The sequence below is a fragment of the Salvelinus namaycush genome, chromosome 38 (assembly GCF_016432855.1).
Source record: "Salvelinus namaycush isolate Seneca chromosome 38, SaNama_1.0, whole genome shotgun sequence".
NCBI lineage: Eukaryota > Metazoa > Chordata > Actinopteri > Salmoniformes > Salmonidae > Salvelinus > Salvelinus namaycush.
The window spans coordinates 23,108,810-23,128,966 of NC_052344.1; the positions used below are offsets into that span (position 1 = coordinate 23,108,810).

The window sequence follows — 20,157 nt, forward strand, 5'->3', positions numbered from 1 at the left end:
CAGGCAGGCAGGCAGGGAGCCAGTCAGGCAGGCAGTCAGTCAGTCAGGCAGGGAGTCAGTCAGGCAGGGAGTCAGTCAGGCAGGGAGCTAGTCAGTCAGTCAGGCAGGGAGCTAGTCAGTCAGTCAGGCAGGGAGCTAGTCAGTCAGTCAGGCAGGGAGCCAGTCAGTCAGTCAGGCAGGGAGCCAGTCAGTCAGGCAGGGAGCCAGTCAGGCAGGGAGCCAGTCAGTCAGGCAGGGAGCCAGTCAGTCAGTCAGGCAGGGAGCCAGTCAGTCAGTCAGGCAGGGAGCCAGTCAGTCAGTCAGGCAGGGAGCCAGTCAGTCAGTCAGGCAGGGAGCCAGTCAGTCAGGGAGGGAAGGAGGTAGGTGGGCGCCGAGGCGGGCAGGGAGTCCCAGCTGCTCTGAGGAAGATGCCCACTTCACACACTGACTCCCAGGTGCCTGTCTCTCTCACCGGGACCAGACTCGTATGTATAGATAGGACATGTTTAAACTTGCAGATGGCGGTTTTGAACGAGGCAGAAGAAGAACAGATGTATGAAAAATAGGTGACACTGTTATTACAGTATTATTGGCTCAGCCGATCGGTTGTGTTTAGTTACAGATGCTGTCAGGCCATGTTATGTGTATTTCATTACCTATAGAGTGTTCTAAACATGACTCCTACTTTCTGTACTGATACACAGCAGTCCGGCTATGTAAGACCTTATGTTAGTTTCATAACTGGACTGCTCCGTGTCGGAAGCAGCCGGAGACATCAGCCACATCCATCTGCCTGACTCTGGCCACATTGTGGACGTTGCACTCAGTGCTCTCTGAATCTACCAACTTCAGTCTGATGTTCTCCTCAACCCTCTCCCTTAACAGCCAGAACCAAACTGTTAAGACAATCAATCTAAAGCCTTGAACTCTTCTTCAGGGCAGACAGATTACATCCTTTCACGTCTATACAAAAAGCCTCTTCCCTCTCACTTCATCAGTGCTGCCTTCATCAGTAGTACCAGTAGGGTTATCAAATGGTACTAGTCTATATAATAGTGTGAGGTGTTCCCAGGCTTGTAATTGGCTGTTGTGTGAAACACAGGCACCATGCAGGAAGAAAGGCAGAGCGGGTTCCTGCTGGGTTTGTTGTTGACCTGGATAACCCGCTGAACAGAACGGTTGGTTGGTAGCAGGCAGCAGCACCATGGAGTTGGATTCACTAGAATGGAGATTCAACTCAATAGGTGGGTGATGGAGGATTGACATGCAATCCTCCCATATCATTCTACACACAATACCACATAATGACAAAACAAAAACAAATGTTTGCCCATTTAAAAAATAAAAGATATATAGAAATGTACCTAATTTTTCAGACCCTTTACTCAGTAATTTGTTGAAGCACCTTTGGCAGAGATTACAGCCTCGAGTCTTCTTGGGTATGACGCTACAAGCTTGGCACACCTGTATTTGGGGAGTTTTTCTCATTCTTCTCTGCAGATTCTCTCAAGCTCTGTCAGGTTGGATGGGGAGCGTCACTGCACAGCTATTTTCAGGTCTCTCCAGAGATGTTCAATCAGGTTCAAGACCGGGCTCTGGCTGGGACACAAGGATATTCAGAGACTTGTTCCGAAGCCACTCCTGCGCTGTCTTGACTGTGTGCTTGGGGTCATTGTCCTGTTGGAAGGTGACCCTTCGCCCCAGTCTAAAGTCCTGGGCGCTCTGGAGCAGGTTTTCATCAAGGATCTCTCTGTACTTTGCGCCGTTGATCTTTGCCTCGATCCTAACTAGTCTCCCAGTCCCTGCCGCTGAAGAACATCCCCGCAGCATGATACTGCCACCACCATGCTTCACCGTAGGGATGGTGCCAGGTTTCCTCCAGACATGACACTTGGCATTCAGGCCAAAGAGTTCAATCTTGGTTTCATCAGACCAGTGACTCTTGTTTCTCATGGTCTAAAGGGTATTTAGTTGCCTTTTGGCAAACTCCTAGCGGGCTGTCTAGTCACCACCATCCTTTACCTCCCTACTCCTTAATGTCCTGATGACTGGTCTACATCTAGTCACCACCACATGACCAGATGCTTGTCCCGGCCCCCAACAATGGGATTTGTCCCGGCCCCCAACAATGGGATTTGTCCCGGCCCCCAACAATGGGATTCGTTGTCGACAGCAGGCTGTCAAGCGCCCGCCTATTCCTCTCTTTGGATTGGTAGATACAGCTTATTATTTGAATGTGTTTTTGGGAGCAGATTTGTTTGTGAAAATTAAAATTTTAGGCCAGAAAAAAGGAGCAGTTATTTGAAAATAGGTCGGTCCGTTGTGTCTAGTTTTAGACCAAGAGTGACCTGGAGTGTCGTACCCTCCTGATGAATACACCCTAGATGGTCCTTGTGTAGGCCAGTCTGTCGTGAGCTTCCTGCTCAGAGTTGCTGTGGTGTGAGACGGGAAGGTGAAGGTTTTTCATATTGGTTTAAGTTCATAACATAGGCTGTTGGTAGCTGGTGTGGCAGATGAATAGTTAGGCTGTTAGTGTTCCTACAGAGGGTGGACCATGTTGTCTTGGGTCCGTCCTAATGGATTATTCCTTTATTTTTGTGTGATTTTGACGGTGTACAATAGTTTACTCAATAGGCTTCCAGTTGGTTTTCAAACATCCTCTCAAGGTCGTCCAGCTGCCTACTGTATTCCACAATGTCCTTGGCCTGGATTTGCTGACAAAGAACCGTTTTCTGTTCTCCAAAACATCCCAAGGTTGAGCTTTGTTTTATGCTCTTGCTTAGACTCATCCCTTTCAGTTACAGAGTTAGTAGTTTGGCCTAGCCTCATCCCTTTCAGTTAGTAGTTTTTCCTAGCCTAATCCCTTTCAGTTAGTAGTTTGGCCTAGCCTCATCCCTTTCAGATACAGAGTTAGTAGTTTGGCCTAGCCTCATCCCTTTCAGTTAGTAGTTTGGCCTAGCCTCATCCCTTTCAGTTACAGAGTTAGTAGTTTGGCCTAGCCTCATCCCTTTCAGTTACAGAGTTAGTAGTTTGGCCTAGCCTCATCCCTTTCAGTTACAGAGTTAGTAGTTTGGCCTAGCCTCATCCCTTTCAGATACAGAGTTAGTAGTTTGGCCTAGCCTCATCCCTTTCAGATACAGAGTTAGTAGTTTGGCCTAGCCTCATCCCTTTCAGTTAGTAGTTTGGCCTAGCCTCATCCCTTTCAGTTAGTAGTTTGGCCTAGCCTCATCCCTTTCAGTTACAGAGTTAGTAGTTTGGCCTAGCCTCATCCCTTTCAGTTACAGAGTTAGTAGTTTGGCCTAGCCTCATCCCTTTCAGATACAGAGTTAGTAGTTTGGCCTAGCCTCATCCCTTTCAGATACAGAGTTAGTAGTTTGGCCTAGCCTCATCCCTTTCAGATACAGAGTTAGTAGTTTGGCCTAGCCTCATCCCTTTCAGATACAGAGTTAGTAGTTTGGCCTAGCCTCATCCCTTTCAGATACAGAGTTAGTAGTTTGGCCTAGCCTCATCCCTTTCAGATACAGAGTTAGTAGTTTGGCCTAGCCTCATCCCTTTCAGATACAGAGTTAGTAGTTTGGCCTAGCCTCATCCCTTTCAGATACAGAGTTAGTAGTTTGGCCTAGCCTCATCCCTTTCAGATACAGAGTTAGTAGTTTGGCCTAGCCTCATCCCTTTCAGATACAGAGTTAGTAGTTTGGCCTAGCCTCATCCCTTTCAGATACAGAGTTAGTAGTTTGGCCTAGCCTCATCCCTTTCAGATACAGAGTTAGTAGTTTGGCCTAGCCTCATCCCTTTCAGATACAGAGTTAGTAGTTTGGCCTAGCCTCATCCCTTTCAGATACAGAGTTAGTAGTTTGGCCTAGCCTCATCCCTTTCAGATACAGAGTTAGTAGTTTGGCCTAGCCTCATCCCTTTCAGATACAGAGTTAGTAGTTTGGCCTAGCCTCATCCCTTTCAGATACAGAGTTAGTAGTTTGGCCTAGCCTCATCCCTTTCAGATACAGAGTTAGTAGTTTGGCCTAGCCTCATCCCTTTCAGATACAGAGTTAGTAGTTTGGCCTAGCCTCATCCCTTTCAGATACAGAGTTAGTAGTTTGGCCTAGCCTCATCCCTTTCAGATACAGAGTTAGTAGTTTGGCCTAGCCTCATCCCTTTCAGATACAGAGTTAGTAGTTTGGCCTAGCCTCATCCCTTTCAGATACAGAGTTAGTAGTTTGGCCTAGCCTCATCCCTTTCAGATACAGAGTTAGTAGTTTGGCCTAGCCTCATCCCTTTCAGATACAGAGTTAGTAGTTTGGCCTAGCCTCATCCCTTTCAGATACAGAGTTAGTAGTTTGGCCTAGCCTCATCCCTTTCAGATACAGAGTTAGTAGTTTGGCCTAGCCTCATCCCTTTCAGATACAGAGTTAGTAGTTTGGCCTAGCCTCATCCCTTTCAGATACAGAGTTAGTAGTTTGGCCTAGCCTCATCCCTTTCAGATACAGAGTTAGTAGTTTGGCCTAGCCTCATCCCTTTCAGATACAGAGTTAGTAGTTTGGCCTAGCCTCATCCCTTTCAGATACAGAGTTAGTAGTTTGGCCTAGCCTCATCCCTTTCAGATACAGAGTTAGTAGTTTGGCCTAGCCTCATCCCTTTCAGATACAGAGTTAGTAGTTTGGCCTAGCCTCATCCCTTTCAGATACAGAGTTAGTAGTTTGGCCTAGCCTCATCCCTTTCAGATACAGAGTTAGTAGTTTGGCCTAGCCTCATCCCTTTCAGATACAGAGTTAGTAGTTTGGCCTAGCCTCATCCCTTTCAGATACAGAGTTAGTAGTTTGGCCTAGCCTCATCCCTTTCAGATACAGAGTTAGTAGTTTGGCCTAGCCTCATCCCTTTCAGATACAGAGTTAGTAGTTTGGCCTAGCCTCATCCCTTTCAGATACAGAGTTAGTAGTTTGGCCTAGCCTCATCCCTTTCAGTTAGTAGTTTGGCCTAGCCTCATCCCTTTCAGTTAGTAGTTTGGCCTAGCCAACGGTCTTGGGCCTAAACTGTAAAAAGGGTCCGAGATGTCTAGTTTGTGCTACAAGACTAGATGGAGAATTTTTGCTTCAAAAAGGGACATGTAGAAAACATCATTTCAGAAGTAGGTTACAATATGAAGGCATCTGGGAACTCAAAGATACTGTGTCCCGGCCTACTTTTCAGCTGGTTGTTTTCATGGCCAGATAGTTATTAAAGAAACACGTAAAAAATATCACTATTCAGAGAAGCTTTTCCATAAAGCTGAGGACAGTGACGTTGCACCGAACACTTTATCTGCTAAAAGGTAATACTATTAGATGAGCTGTGTGTGTGTGAGGGTTGATACTCTGTGCTTTCATGATAGAGTAGCCTCTTCCACAGGAGACATGTGTTTTTAGGATGATAAGTCAACCTGACCTCACTGAAGCTGTCTGCTCCAGTAGGTCAGGTCGGCTGTTGTCAACAAACCAGCTAATCCAACTCCTATGATCAATGACTTCCACTGTTCAGCTATGTGACCAACCAGAACCTCGAGTCCACCAGAGTTAGGAGAGTGGTGTTGTATGTAAATATATTTTTATGGCACAGGCTTTATGCAAAAGACGCTTTACATACCAAGATGAAATTATTTTTTAAAAGGATGGATGGGCAAAACTAAGTTTGTTAATTTGTGTTTTTAAAAAGTTTCTAGAACGAAGAAGCAGGGTGTTCCATGATGTCATATCCAGTGTTTAATCGATTGGTTGCTTACTGTGTAATCTGCATTGCCATTGGCTAGTTATGACTGGTTAATCACTTTGTTTTTGTCATGGCCAGGGACAAGCATCTGGTCATGTGGAGGTGACCCCTGGCTCCTATTGGCAAGGACTTTGACAGGGAGGAGGGGCTTATGGCCAGCTCCAGACTGTGATTGGCTATCACCACTCGTTGTCAGTCACTCCATGTTGTCCTAAACCAGTGGTCACCAACCTTTTCTGAGTCCAGATCACTTTCCCAGTCAACAAGCAAGCCAAGATCTACTGCTCAGTACTTGTTAATGTACCATTAACCTCTGCAGGGGGAGTGGAAGTAGGCAGAAGAGCTTGTTATGTTTTCTAGTAGTGTTGAATAAAAACAGTGACCGTGCTGAATAAAGATGGACATGAACTCCCTCATTAAAAACAGCAGCTCTTTGCTGTATTCTTTGACAGTCTCTCTCTGGTCATGGTTTTAAAAGGTATGACATCTCACGTAGGCTAGTATCAGACTTTGCTGTGGCCGGGGCCATGGAAGCTGTAGGCATGGTGATTTCAGCTGTCCGATTGGCCAGTGCAGCGGGCCCACTTGATTTAGCCACAGATCTCCCAGTCTGCCGGGTAGGTGGAGTTTGTATTTTTAAACAAATGAAATGGTTGAAAATGGGAACACTTTGCCTATCTGGTGCTCAGGGCTTCTGAATCGAGTGCACCCACCGCCAACAGGGCTTCTGAATCGAGTGCACCCACCGCCAACAGGGCTTCTGAATCGAGTGCACCCACCGCCAACAGGGCTTCTGAATCGAGTGCACCCACCGCCAACAGGGCTTCTGAATCGAGTGCACCCACCGCCAACAGGGCTTCTGAATCGAGTGCACCCACCGCCAACAGGGCTTCTGAATCGAGTGCACCCACCGCCAACAGGGCTTCTGAATCGAGTGCACCCACCGCCAACAGGGCTTCTGAATCGAGTGCACCCACCGCCAACAGGGCTTCTGAATCGAGTGCACCCACCGCCAACAGGGCTTCTGAATCGAGTGCACCCACCGCCAACAGGGCTTCTGAATCGAGTGCACCCACCGCCAACAGGGCTTCTGAATCGAGTGCACCCACCGCCAACAGGGCTTCTGAATCGAGTGCACCCACCGCCAACAGGGCTTCTGAATCGAGTGCACCCACCGCCAACAGGGCTTCTGAATCGAGTGCACCCACCGCCAACAGGGCTTCTGAATCGAGTGCACCCACCGCCAACAGGGCTTCTGAATCGAGTGCACCCACCGCCAACAGGGCTTCTGAATCGAGTGCACCCACCGCCAACAGGGCTTCTGAATCGAGTGCACCCACCGCCAACAGGGCTTCTGAATCGAGTGCACCCACCGCCAACAGGGCTTCTGAATCGAGTGCACCCACCGCCAACAGGGCTTCTGAATCGAGTGCACCCACCGCCAACAGGGCTTCTGAATCGAGTGCACCCACCGCCAACAGGGCTTCTGAATCGAGTGCACCCACCGCCAACAGGGCTTCTGAATCGAGTGCACCCACCGCCAACAGGGCTTCTGAATCGAGTGCACCCACCGCCAACAGGGCTTCTGAATCGAGTGCACCCACCGCCAACAGGGCTTCTGAATCGAGTGCACCCACCGCCAACAGGGCTTCTGAATCGAGTGCACCCACCGCCAACAGGGCTTCTGAATCGAGTGCACCCACTGCCAACAGGGCTTCTGAATCGAGTGCACCCACCGCCAACAGGGCTTCTGAATCGAGTGCACCCACCGCCAACAGGGCTTCTGAATCGAGTGCACCCACCGCCAACAGGGCAACACAAATAATAATAATAAATGTAGCTCCAGCCTTTATCGTTGTCTTTTCTCCATAAATGTTTGGTGATCGACTAGGAATGCCTTGTGGATAGCGACCAGTTGGTGACCTGTGTCCTAAACCCTTTCCTCCTTTCCTCCCTCTACAGGTGACTAACAGCATGTTTAGTGCTACCAGAAAGAGGTTTGTAGAGGGGGTGGAGAGTGACTACCCCGATGACACTATGTATTATGGCCAGTCATCCATGTTCCCACATCCGTCAGACAAAGACGTAAGTGATGCTACCAGCATGTTACAACCTTTGACCTCATCCCCCCCCCCCCCCCCCCCCCCCCCCTATTGTGAGGTGGCTGATTGGTCAGTTGTCACTCAATCAGTAAAACCCATAGAGGGTCAACTACTTGTCTCTCTGTGGGTCTGGGTTGATGTGGGGGTGAACGGCCGCTCCAGCTGCTCAGTTTATGGCTTCATTGCAGTCATGTAAGTTTGTTTCTGTTGCTATGGCATTATTTTCCAAGCTGATCTTTTGCCGTTTCTGCTTTGCCTCAGTAGCTGTGCGTGGTTAGGTTAAATATGTGTCTGGTCGTGTGGTTAATAGGGAAGTGGACATGACTCATTCACTCTTAGTTACAGTTAATACAGATGAGTCACATGGTGACATTACTACATCTAGATATGGAACATCCTAACAGTGGTGTCTACGAGATGAACACTCATCTGCTATGTGACTGACCACGTGAGAAGGCTTACATCTATCTAGACAGGATGACATCTAACCTGGACTATCTAGACAGGATATCTATATATAGAGAAGGCTTAAATCTAACCTGGTCAGGATGATATCTAACCAGGTCTGTCTAGACAGGATGATATCTAACCAGGTCTATCTAGACAGGATATCCATAGAGAAGGATGATATCTAACCAGGTCTATCTAGACAGGATATCCATAGAGAAGGATGACATCTAACCAGGTCTATCTAGACAGGATATCCATAGAGAAGGATGATATCTAACCAGGTCTATCTAGACAGGATATCCATAGAGAAGGATGATATCTAACCAGGTCTATCTAGACAGGATATCCATAGAGCAGAGCAGAACAAGGTATTCATAACCCAGGTCTCAGAGTTCAATAGAGCCTTCACTCTGTCTGTGTCCCAAATGGAACCCTATTCCCTATATAGTGCACTACTTTTGACCAGGGCTCCTATGAAAGGAGAATATGGAACTCAGGGGATAGGGTGTCATTTGGGACACAACCTCTGCCTGGGACTCCTTCCATTTGTTAATCAGAGTCCACATTGGAGCCGTTGACTCCCGGCAGAATTGAGACTACACCGCCTCTGTCTGCTTTCTGGTGCCAAAGACCCGGGCAGGCCACCTTGATCTGGTGCCTGAAGAGTTCTGAGTTTTCCTTCAGTTCTCTGGGAATACAATCAGGCTTGCGTCCCAAATGGAACCCTATTCCCTATGTAGTGCACTACCCTGTGGGCCCTGGTCAAAAGTAGGGTGTTTATATAGTAAATAGATAGCCTTTTCAGAAGCTACTCAGGACGAACCTTGTTGGTTAGTTGACACTCTTGTGTGTGGGAAGGAACAATGGACCTACGGTGTTCTCTGGGACCAGAGACGGGGCAGACGGCCAAGGACACACAACCCCTCAGTTAACAAGCATCTGTGTGTTGTGATCATCAGAGGTTCCCTTCATAATGATGTCTTCACCTCCAGCCTGTTAGTCACACAGACAGTCAAACATACAGGAGTCAGGAGAAGACTCAGGAAATATGCTGAGGACAGAACTTGGTCTCTGTCGAGTTTTACCCCCAGTTCCTCCGGTCCTCTCTCCTGGACAAGTTATGGAGAGCCTTAGATCTCCTCCTCCAATGCTGTTTGATAAGGAAATATTTTTGAGAAAGATCCTTGAGTCTGAGTACCCGTCATCATGTTCCCAGTCCCACAACAACAGACGTTATCAGTTGTGCCCACTGCTCCAAGGCTACGTTCCCTCCCTGAGAAGAACAGACTGAACCCAACTCTGTGGGAGGCAGACTGACTGAACCCAACTCTGTGGGAGGCAGAGGAATGCATTTATATTCTAACCTCAGAGCAGGACCACACTGTGGGTGAGGGGACAAACTACTGATGGTGTGGTCATTTTGGTTTGTCCCCATGCTTTACCATAGACACCATAATAATGGAGGCTAACAGCCATATAAGGGCTTCTTATATCAGCCAATAACATATCAGTGTTTATCACCCACACAGTCTGCTCTGAGGGAATTCTGCTGGTTTAAGGCTCACCGCACTGTTCAAAACGGGTACCTCAGCTCTCTCCTCTGGCTCATCTGTCAGAGAAGCGGTATTAAACCCCTAGAGAGAACATCATCTGTCCTGGAACCAGACCTGTCTGATAACCGCTCTACTGAACCTAGAGAGAGAACATCATCTGTCCTGGAACCAGACCTGTCTGATAACAGCTCTACTTAACCTAGAGAGAACATCATCTGTCCTGGAACCAGACCTGTCTGATAACAGCTCTACTGAACCTAGAGAGAGAACGTCATCTGTCCTGGAACCAGACCTGTCTGAAAACAGCTCTACTGAACCTAGAGAGAGAACGTCATCTGTCCTGAAACCAGACCTGTCTGATAACAGCTCTACTGAACCTAGAGAGAGAGCGTCATCTGTCCTGAAACCAGACCTGTCTGATAACAGCTCTACTGAACCTAGAGAGAGAACGTCATCTGTCCTGGAACCAGACCTGTCTGATAACAGCTCTACTGAACACCATCTGTCCTGGAACCAGACCTGTCTGATAACAGCTCTACTGAACCTAGAGAGAGAGCGTCATCTGTCCTGGAACCAGACCTGTCTGATAACAGCTCTACTGAACCTAGAGAGAGAACATCATCTGTCCTGGAACCAGACCTGTCTGATAACAGCTCTACTGAACGTCATCTGTCCTGGAACCAGACCTGTCTGATAACAGCTCTACTGAACCTAGAGAGAGAACATAATATGTCCTGAAACCAGACCTGTCTGATAACAGCTCTACTGAACCTAGAGAGAGAACGTCATCTGTCCTGGAACCAGACCTGTCTGATAACAGCTCTACTGAACCTAGAGAGAGAACGTCATCTGTCCTGGAACCAGACCTGTCTGATAACAGCTCTACTGAACCTAGAGAGAGAACGTCATCTGTCCTGGAACCAGACCTGTTTGATAACAGTTCTACTGAACGTCATCTGTCCTGGAACCAGACCTGTCTGATAACAGCTCTACTGAACCTAGAGAGAGAACATCATCTGTCCTGAAACCAGACCTGTCTGATAACAGCTCTATTGAACCTAGAGAGAGAATGTCATCTGTCCTGAAACCAGACCTGTCTGATAACAGCTCTACTGAACATCATCTGTCCTGAAACCAGACCTGTCTGATAACAGCTCTACTGAACCTAGAGAGAGAACATCATCTGTCCTGGAACCAGACCTGTCTGAAAACAGCTCTACTGAACCTAGAGAGAACATCATCTGTCCTGGAACCAGACCTGTCTGATAACAGCTCTACTGAACCTAGAGAGAACGTCATCTGTCCTGAAACCAGACCTGTCTGATAACAGCTCTACTGAACCTAGAGAGAACGTCATCTGTCCTGAAACCAGACCTGTCTGAAAACAGCTCTACTGACTGGTGCTTGTCTAATGAATAGTTTAGACTCCCAGGACTTTAAAGGACTTCTAAATAGCTCCTGGTAAGCAGACACATCTGATGGGCATCTAGACTCTCTGTACAAGGAGCTTCTTAGCAGAGCAGTAGTGGAACTGGGACTCTGACATCTAAAGGGTTATTTTATGGCCAGCTAAACTGGACTCTGCTAGTGTGTGTGATGATAAATGTGTTATAACCTCAACACTGTGATCACCTCTCATTAGATCTGAGGACAAAGAGAATAAATCATCATGTAATATACCATTTAGCAGACAGCTTTATCTCAGTCATGCCTGCGTACATGTTAACGTAAGGGTGGTCCCGGGAATCTAATCCTCAAAGATGTGCAGCTCAGCTTGGACTAGGTTCTGTACCTTCATACCAGTACAGTGAGTAGGACACTCTGGTAGAAAGGATAACGAGATGTTCTGAGCCCAGCCTCAGAGCAGGTCCTAAGTCCAGCCCAGAAACGTCCCTCAGGTCAGAGGTAACGAGCCGTGCTGATGGAATGTGACACCAGCCTGCCCTGGGTTCTATAGGTGGGACGGGATTCCGGAGAATTCCAGAGTTCTTGGGTTCAAGGAGCAGGCAGTAGGGCAGGTTTAGTCCAGTCTGGAAGAATTCAGAGAACTTCTAGTAGTCTGCTGTGTCATACAGCTTCCAGTCAGAGGATGGATTTGTCTCCCCTATAAAATAGATGGATTATCTCAATAATATCCTCATCACACATTTGGTTTATAATTTTTTCCACGCTTGTGTTCTGTGCTAAAGATATTCTCTCACTGTGGGGTATAATTCACACCATTTGTGTTCTGTGCTAAAGATATTCTCTCACTGTGGGGTATAATTCACACCATTTGTGTTCTGTGCTAAAGATATTCTCTCACTGTGGGGTATAATTCACACCATTTGCGTATTTCAGGTGCCATGTGCTTAAGGAAATGACACCAGTTAATGGTGTTTTTCAGACAGTCATGTTTCTCAACATTGTTTTCCTTGTTCCCATTTAGACTGTCCCAGAGAACTAAACACTGATCACATGATGAACTGACAGGCTTGTCTCATTTAGACTGTCCCAGAGAACTAAACACTGATCACATGATGAACTGACAGGCTTGTCTCATTTAGACTGTCCCAGAGAACTAAACACTGATCACATGATGAACTGACAGGCTTGTCTCATTTAGACTGTCCCAGAGAACTAAACACTGATCACATGATGAACTGACAGGCTTGTTCCCATTTAGACTGTCCCAGAGAACTAAACACTGATCACATGATGAACTGACAGGCTTGTTCCCATTTAGACTGTCCCAGAGAACTAAACACTGATCACATGATGAACTGACAGGCTTGTTCCCATTTAGACTGTCCCAGAGAACTAAACACTGATCACATGATGAACTGACAGGCTTGTCTCATTTAGACTGTCCCAGAGAACTAAACACTGTGATCACATGATGAACTGACAGGCTTGTCTCATTTAGACTGTCCCAGAGAACTAAACACTGATCACATGATGAACTGACAGGCTTGTCTCATTTAGACTGTCCCAGAGAACTAAACACTGATCACATGATGAACTGCCAGGCTTGTCTCATTTAGACTGTCCCAGAGAACTAAACACTGATCACATGATGAACTGACAGGCTTGTCTCATTTAGACTGTCCCAGAGAACTAAACACTGATCACATGATGAACTGACAGGCTTGTCTCATTTAGACTGTCCCAGAGAACTAAACACTGATCACATGATGAACTGACAGGCTTGTTCTCATTTAGACTGTCCCAGAGAACTAAACACTGATCACATGATGAACTGCCAGGCTTGTTCTCATTTAGACTGTCCCAGAGAACTAAACACTGATCACATGATGAACTGACAGGCTTGTCTCATTTAGACTGTCCCAGAGAACTAAACACTGATCACATGATGAACTGACAGGCTTGTCTCATTTAGACTGTCCCAGAGAACTAAACACTGATCACATGATGAACTGACAGGCTTGTCTCATTTAGACTGTCCCAGAGAACTAAACACTGTGATCACATGATGAACTGACAGGCTTGTCTCATTTAGACTGTCCCAGAGAACTAAACACTGATCACATGATGAACTGACAGGCTTGTCTCATTTAGACTGTCCCAGAGAACTAAACACTGATCACATGATGAACTGACAGGCTTGTCTCATTTAGACTGTCCCAGAGAACTAAACACTGATCACATGATGAACTGACAGGCTTGTCTCATTTAGACTGTCCCAGAGAACTAAACACTGATCACATGATGAACTGACAGGCTTGTCTCATTTAGACTGTCCCAGAGAACTAAACACTGATCACATGATGAACTGCCAGGCTTGTTCTCATTTAGACTGTCCCAGAGAACTAAACACTGATCACATGATGAACTGACAGGCTTGTCTCATTTAGACTGTCCCAGAGAACTAAACACTGATCACATGATGAACTGCCAGGCTTGTTCTCATTTAGACTGTCCCAGAGAACTAAACACTGATCATCATGTGACCACAGACACGCTTGTCTCATTTTTAGATTTAAAGGAACAGAATAAGTAGTGAAACCGCTTGTGTAAAAGCCCCATCATTTGGGAAACTAAACATTTCATCTTTGTCACTTTGATCTTTCTCTGCTCCTAAAGTTGGTTGCTTTACCTGATGACTGATGACAGCCAACCATATACAGCTTTACCTGATGACAGCCAGCCATAACCATATACAGCTTTACCTGATGACAACCAACCATAACCATATACAGCTTTACCTGATGACAGCCAACCATATACAGCTTTACCTGATGACAGCCAACCATAACCATATACAGCTTTACCTGATGACAGCCAACCATATACAGCTTTACCTGATGACAGCCAGCCATAACCTTATACAGCTTTACCTGATGACAGCCAACCATAACCATATACAGCTTTACCTGATGACAGCCGACCATATACAGCTTTACCTGATGACAGCCAACCTTATACAGCTTTACCTGATGACTGACGACAGCCAACCATATACAGCTTTACCTGATGACAGCCAACCATATACAGCTTTACCTGATGACAGCCAGCCATAACCTTATACAGCTTTACCTGATGACAGCCAGCCATAACCTTATACAGCTTTACCTGATGACAGCCGACCATAACCTTATACAGCTTTACCTGATGACAGCCAGCCATAACCTTATACAGGTTTACCTGATGACAGCCAACCATAACCTTATACAGCTTTACCTGATGACAGCCAGCCATAACCATATACAGCTTTACCTGATGACAGCCAACCATAACCTTATACAGCTTTACCTGATGACAGCCAACCATAACCTTATACAGCTTTACCTGATGACAGCCAACCATAACCATATACAGCTTTACCTGATGACTGACGACAGCCAACCATAACCATATACAGCTTTACCTGATGACTGATCACAGCCAGCCATAACCTTATACAGCTTTACCTGATGACAGCCAACCATAACCTTATACAGCTTTACCTGATGACTGATGACAGCCAACCATAACCATATACAGCTTTACCTGATGACAGCCAGCCATAACCTCATACAGCTTTACCTGATGACTGACGACAGCCAACCATATACAGCTTTACCTGATGACAGCCAGCCATAACCTTATACAGCTTTACCTGATGACAGCCAGCCATAACCATATACAGCTTTACCTGATGACAGCCAACCATAACCATATACAGCTTTACCTGATGACAACCAGCCATAACCATATACAGCTTTACCTGATGACAGCCAGCCATAACCTTATACAGCTTTACCTGATGACAACCAACCATAACCATATACAACTTTACCTGATGACAGCCAGCCATAACCATATACAGCTTTACCTGATGACAACCAACCATAACCATATACAACTTTACCTGATGACAGCCAGCCATAACCATATACAGCTTTACCTGATGACAGCCAGCCATAACCATATACAGCTTTACCTGATGACAGCCAGCCATAACCATATACAGCTTTACCTGATGACAGCCAGCCATAACCATATACAGCTTGACCTGATGACAGCCAACCTTATACAGCTTGACCTGATGACAGCCAACCATAACCTTATACAGCTTTACCTGATGACAGCCAGCCATAACCATATACAGCTTGACCTGATGACAGCCAACCTTATACAGCTTGACCTGATGACAGCCAACCATAACCTTATACAGCTTTACCTGATGACAGCCAGCCATAACCATATACAGCTTGACCTGATGACAGCCAACCTTATACAGCTTTACCTGATGACAGCCAGCCATAACCATATACAGCTTTACCTGATGACAGCCAGCCATAACCTTATACAGCTTTACCTGATGACAGCCAACCATAACCATATACAGCTTTACCTGATGACAGCCAACCATAACCTTATACAGCTTTACCTGATGACAGCCAACCATAACCTTATACAGCTTTACCTGATGACTGATGACAGCCAGCCATAACCTTATACAGCTTTACCTGATGACTGATGACAGCCAACCATAACCTTATACAGCTTTACCTGATGACTGATGACAGCCAACCATAACCTTATACAGCTTTACCTGATGACTGATGACAGCCGACCATACGGTGTACAGCTTTACCTGATGACAGCCGACCACACTGAGCAAAAATATAAACGCAACATGAAACAATTTCCAAGATATTTCTGACTTACAGTTCATAATAAGGAAATCAGTCAATTGAAAATGAATTCATTAGGTCCTAATCTATGGATTTCACATGACTGGGAATACAGATATTCATCTGGTCACAGATACCGTAGAAATAGGTAGGAGTATGGATCAGAGAAGCAAAGAGTATTTGTTGTGACCAGCATTTCCCCCATGCAGCGCAACCCCTCATCAGGCTGTTAATTGTGGCCTGTGAAGTGTTGTCCCGCTCCTCTTCAATGGCTGTGCGAAGTTGCTGTATATAGGCGGGAACTGGAACACGCTGTCGATCCAGAGCATCCCAAACATGCTCAATGGGTGACATGTCTGAGTATGCAGGCCGTTTTCAGCTTCTAGGAATTGTGAACAGATCCTTGCGACATTATCCTGCTGAAACATGAGGTGATGGTGGCGGATGAATGGCACGACAATGGGCCTCAGGATCTCGTCACGATATCTCTGTGCATTCAAATGGCCATCAATAAAATGCTATTGTGTTCGTTGTCTTTAGCTTATGCCTGCCCATACCATAACCCCACCGCCACCATGGGGCCCTCTGTTCACAACGTTGACATCAGCAAACCGCTCACCCACACAAAGCCACACACGCTGTCTTCCATCTAGTAGAGCCAATTGGCCCGGTCCGACAGAGAGTGTAGGTGACGTAGCCTATACCAGAGAGTGTAGGTGACGTAGCCTATACCAGAGAGTGTAGGTGACGTAGCCTATACCAGAGAGTGTAGGTGACGTAGCCTATACCAGAGAGTGTAGGTGACGTAGCCTATACCAGAGAGTGTAGGTGACGTAGCCTATACAAGAGAGTGTAGGTGACGTAGCCTATACCAGAGAGTGTAGGTGACGTAGCCTATACAAGAGAGTGTAGGTGACGTAGCCTATACAAGAGAGCTGAAGTACAGGAGGAGAATAAGGAGCCCTGCTTATTTAACATCAGACACCATTTTTATCCCACAGAACAGATGACTTTCTTTGTAAAGTGAAAGGAAAAGATCTTTGACTGAAACCCCCGACCAGGTTCCTTCTCTTGTAAGTGACCTGAAAGACAAGTGAATGAACCTCCACTAACATGCATCTCCTGCTTCCTGTCTTCCAGATGCTGGCATCTCCATCCCCATCGTCGTCAGGTCAATTGTCGCAGCTTGGTGCCAGTTTATACGGGCCACAAAGTAAGCACTGCTCGTCCGCTGTCCCTACACCATCCCATGCATGGCTTTGAGCACTCCACTGGTTAGCCTGCGTTCTGTCACTGCTTAGCCTGCGTTCTGTCACTGCTTAGCCTGCATTCTGTCACTGCTTAGCCTGCATTCTGTCACGGCTTAGCCTGCATTCTGTCACTGCTTAGCCTGCATTCTGTCACGGCTTAGCCTGCGTTCTGTCACGGCTTAGCCTGCGTTCTGTCACGGCTTAGCCTGCGTTCTGTCACGGCTTAGCCTGCGTTCTGTCACGGCTTAGCCTGCGTTCTGTCACTGCTTAGCCTGCGTTCTGTCACGGCTTAGCCTGCGTTCTGTCACGGCTTAGCCTGCATTCTGTCACGGCTTAGCCTGCGTTCTGTCACGGCTTAGCCTGCGTTCTGTCACGGCTTAGCCTGCGTTCTGTCACGGCTTAGCCTGCGTTCTGTCACGGCTTAGCCTGCGTTCTGTCACGGCTTAGCCTGCGTTCTGTCACGGCTTAGCCTGCGTTCTGTCACGGCTTAGCCTGCATTCTGTCACTGCTTAGCCTGCGTTCTGTCACGGCTTAGCCTGCGTTCTGTCACTGCTTAGCCTGCGTTCTGTCACGGCTTAGCCTGCGTTCTGTCACGGCTTAGCCTGCGTTCTGTCACGGCTTAGCCTGCGTTCTGTCACTGCTTAGCCTGCGTTCTGTCACGGCTTAGCCTGCGTTCTGTCACGGCTTAGCCTGCGTTCTGTCACGGCTTAGCCTGCGTTCTGTCACGGCTTAGCCTGCGTTCTGTCACTGCTTAGCCTGCGTTCTGTCACGGCTTAGCCTGCGTTCTGTCACGGCTTAGCCTGCGTTCTGTCACTGCTTAGCTTGCGTTCTGTCACTGCTTAGCTTGCGTTCTGTCACTGCTTAGCTTGCGTTCTGTCACTGCTTAGCTTACGTTCTGTCACTGCTTAGCTTGCGTTCTGTCACTGCTTAGCTTGCGTTCTGTCACTGCTTAGCTTGCGTTCTGTCACTGCTTAGCTTGCGTTCTGTCACTGCTTAGCTTGCGTTCTGTCACTGCTTAGCTTGCGTTCTGTCACTGCTTAGCTTGCGTTCTGTCACTGCTTAGCTTGCGTTCTGTCACTGCTTAGCTTGCGTTCTGTCACTGCTTAGCTTGCGTTCTGTCACTGCTTAGCTTGCGTTCTGTCACTGCTTAGCTTGCGTTCTGTCACTGCTTAGCTTGCGTTCTGTCACTGCTTAGCTTGCGTTCTGTCACTGCTTAGCCTGCGTTCTGTCACTGCTTAGCCTGCGTTCTGTCACGGCTTAGCCTGCATTCTGTCACGGCTTAGCCTGCGTTCTGTCACTGGTTAGCCTGCGTTCTGTCACGGCTTAGCCTGCGTTCTGTCACGGCTTAGCCTGCGTTCTGTCACTGCTTAGCCTGCGTTCTGTCACTGCTTAGCCTGCGTTCTGTCACGGCTTAGCCTGCGTTCTGTCACGGCTTAGCCTGCGTTCTGTCACGGCTTAGCCTGCGTTCTGTCACGGCTTAGCCTGCGTTCTGTCACTGCTTAGCCTGCGTTCTGTCACGGCTTAGCCTGCGTTCTGTCACTGCTTAGCTTGCGTTCTGTCACTGCTTAGCCTGCGTTCTGTCAAGGCTTAGCCTGCGTTCTGCCACTGCTTAGCCTGCGTTCTGCCACTGCTTAGCCTGCGTTCTGTCACGGCTTAGCCTGCGTTCTGTCACGGCTTAGCCTGCGTTCTGTCACGGCTTAGCCTGCGTTCTGTCACTGCTTAGCTTGCGTTCTGTCACTGCTTAGCTTGCGTTCTGTCACTGCTTAGCTTGCGTTCTGTCACTGCTTAGCTTGCGTTCTGTCACTGCTTAGCTTGCGTTCTGTCACTGCTTAGCTTGCGTTCTGTCACTGCTTAGCTTGCGTTCTGTCACTGCTTAGCTTGCGTTCTGTCACTGCTTAGCTTGCGTTCTGTCACTGCTTAGCCTGCGTTCTGTCACGGCTTAGCCTGCGTTCTGTCAAGGCTTAGCCTGCGTTCTGTCACGGCTTATCCTGCGTTCTGTCACGGCTTATCCTGCGTTCTGTCACGGCTTATCCTGCGTTCTGTCACGGCTTAGCCTGCGTTCTGTCACGGCTTAGCCTGCGTTCTGTCACGGCTTAGCCTGCGTTCTGTCACGGCTTAGCCTGCATTCTGTCACGGCTTAGCCTGCATTCTGTCACTGCTTAGCCTGCATACTGTCACTGGTTAGCCTGCGTTCTGTCACGGCTTAGCCTGCGTTCTGTCACTGCTTAGCCTGCGTTCTGTCACTGCTTAGCCTGCGTTCTGTCACGGCTTAGCCTGCGTTCTGTCACGGCTTAGCCTGCGTTCTGTCACGGCTTAGCCTGCGTTCTGTCACGGCTTAGCCTGCGTTCTGTCACTGCTTAGCCTGCGTTCTGTCACTGCTTAGCCTGCGTTCTGTCACTGCTTAGCCTGCGTTCTGTCACGGCTTAGCCTGCGTTCTGTCACGGCTTAGCCTGCGTTCTTTCACGGCTTAGCCTGCGTTCTGTCACGGCTTAGCCTGCGTTCTGCCACGGCTTAGCCTGCGTTCTGCCACTGCTTAGCCTGCGTTCTGCCACGGCTTAGCCTGCGTTCTGTCACGGCTTAGCCTGCGTTCTGTCACGGCTTAGCCTGCGTTCTGTCACGGCTTAGCCTGCGTTCTGTCACGGCTTAGCCTGCGTTCTGCCACTGCTTAGCCTGCGTTCTGCCACTGCTTAGCCTGCGTTCTGCCACTGCTTAGCCTGCGTTCTGTCAAGGCTTAGCCTGCGTTCTGCCACTGCTTAGCCTGCGTTCTGCCACTGCTTAGCCTGCGTTCTGCCACGGCTTAGCCTGCGTTCTGCCACGGCTTAGCCTGCGTTCTGCCACTGCTTAGCCTGCGTTCTGCCACTGCTTAGCCTGCGTTCTGCCACGGCTTAGCCTGCGTTCTGCCACGGCTTAGCCTGCGTTCTGTCACGGCTTAGCCTGCGTTCTGCCACTGCTTAGCCTGCGTTCT

At 47.9% G+C, this 20,157-nt stretch overlaps 1 protein-coding gene across 1 annotated transcript in view; it reads left to right on the forward strand.

Annotated features, from left to right (window-relative positions):
• Positions 1-20,157, forward strand: part of LOC120032106 (CCR4-NOT transcription complex subunit 2-like) — a 46,753-nt gene that overhangs the window by 24,579 nt on the left and 2,017 nt on the right. Inside the window, exons 2-3 of the mRNA XM_038978047.1 lie at positions 7,681-7,803; positions 17,083-17,155. Of these exons, the coding sequence (XP_038833975.1) occupies positions 7,681-7,803; positions 17,083-17,155 (196 nt within the window). The remainder of the gene's footprint in view (positions 1-7,680; positions 7,804-17,082; positions 17,156-20,157) is intronic.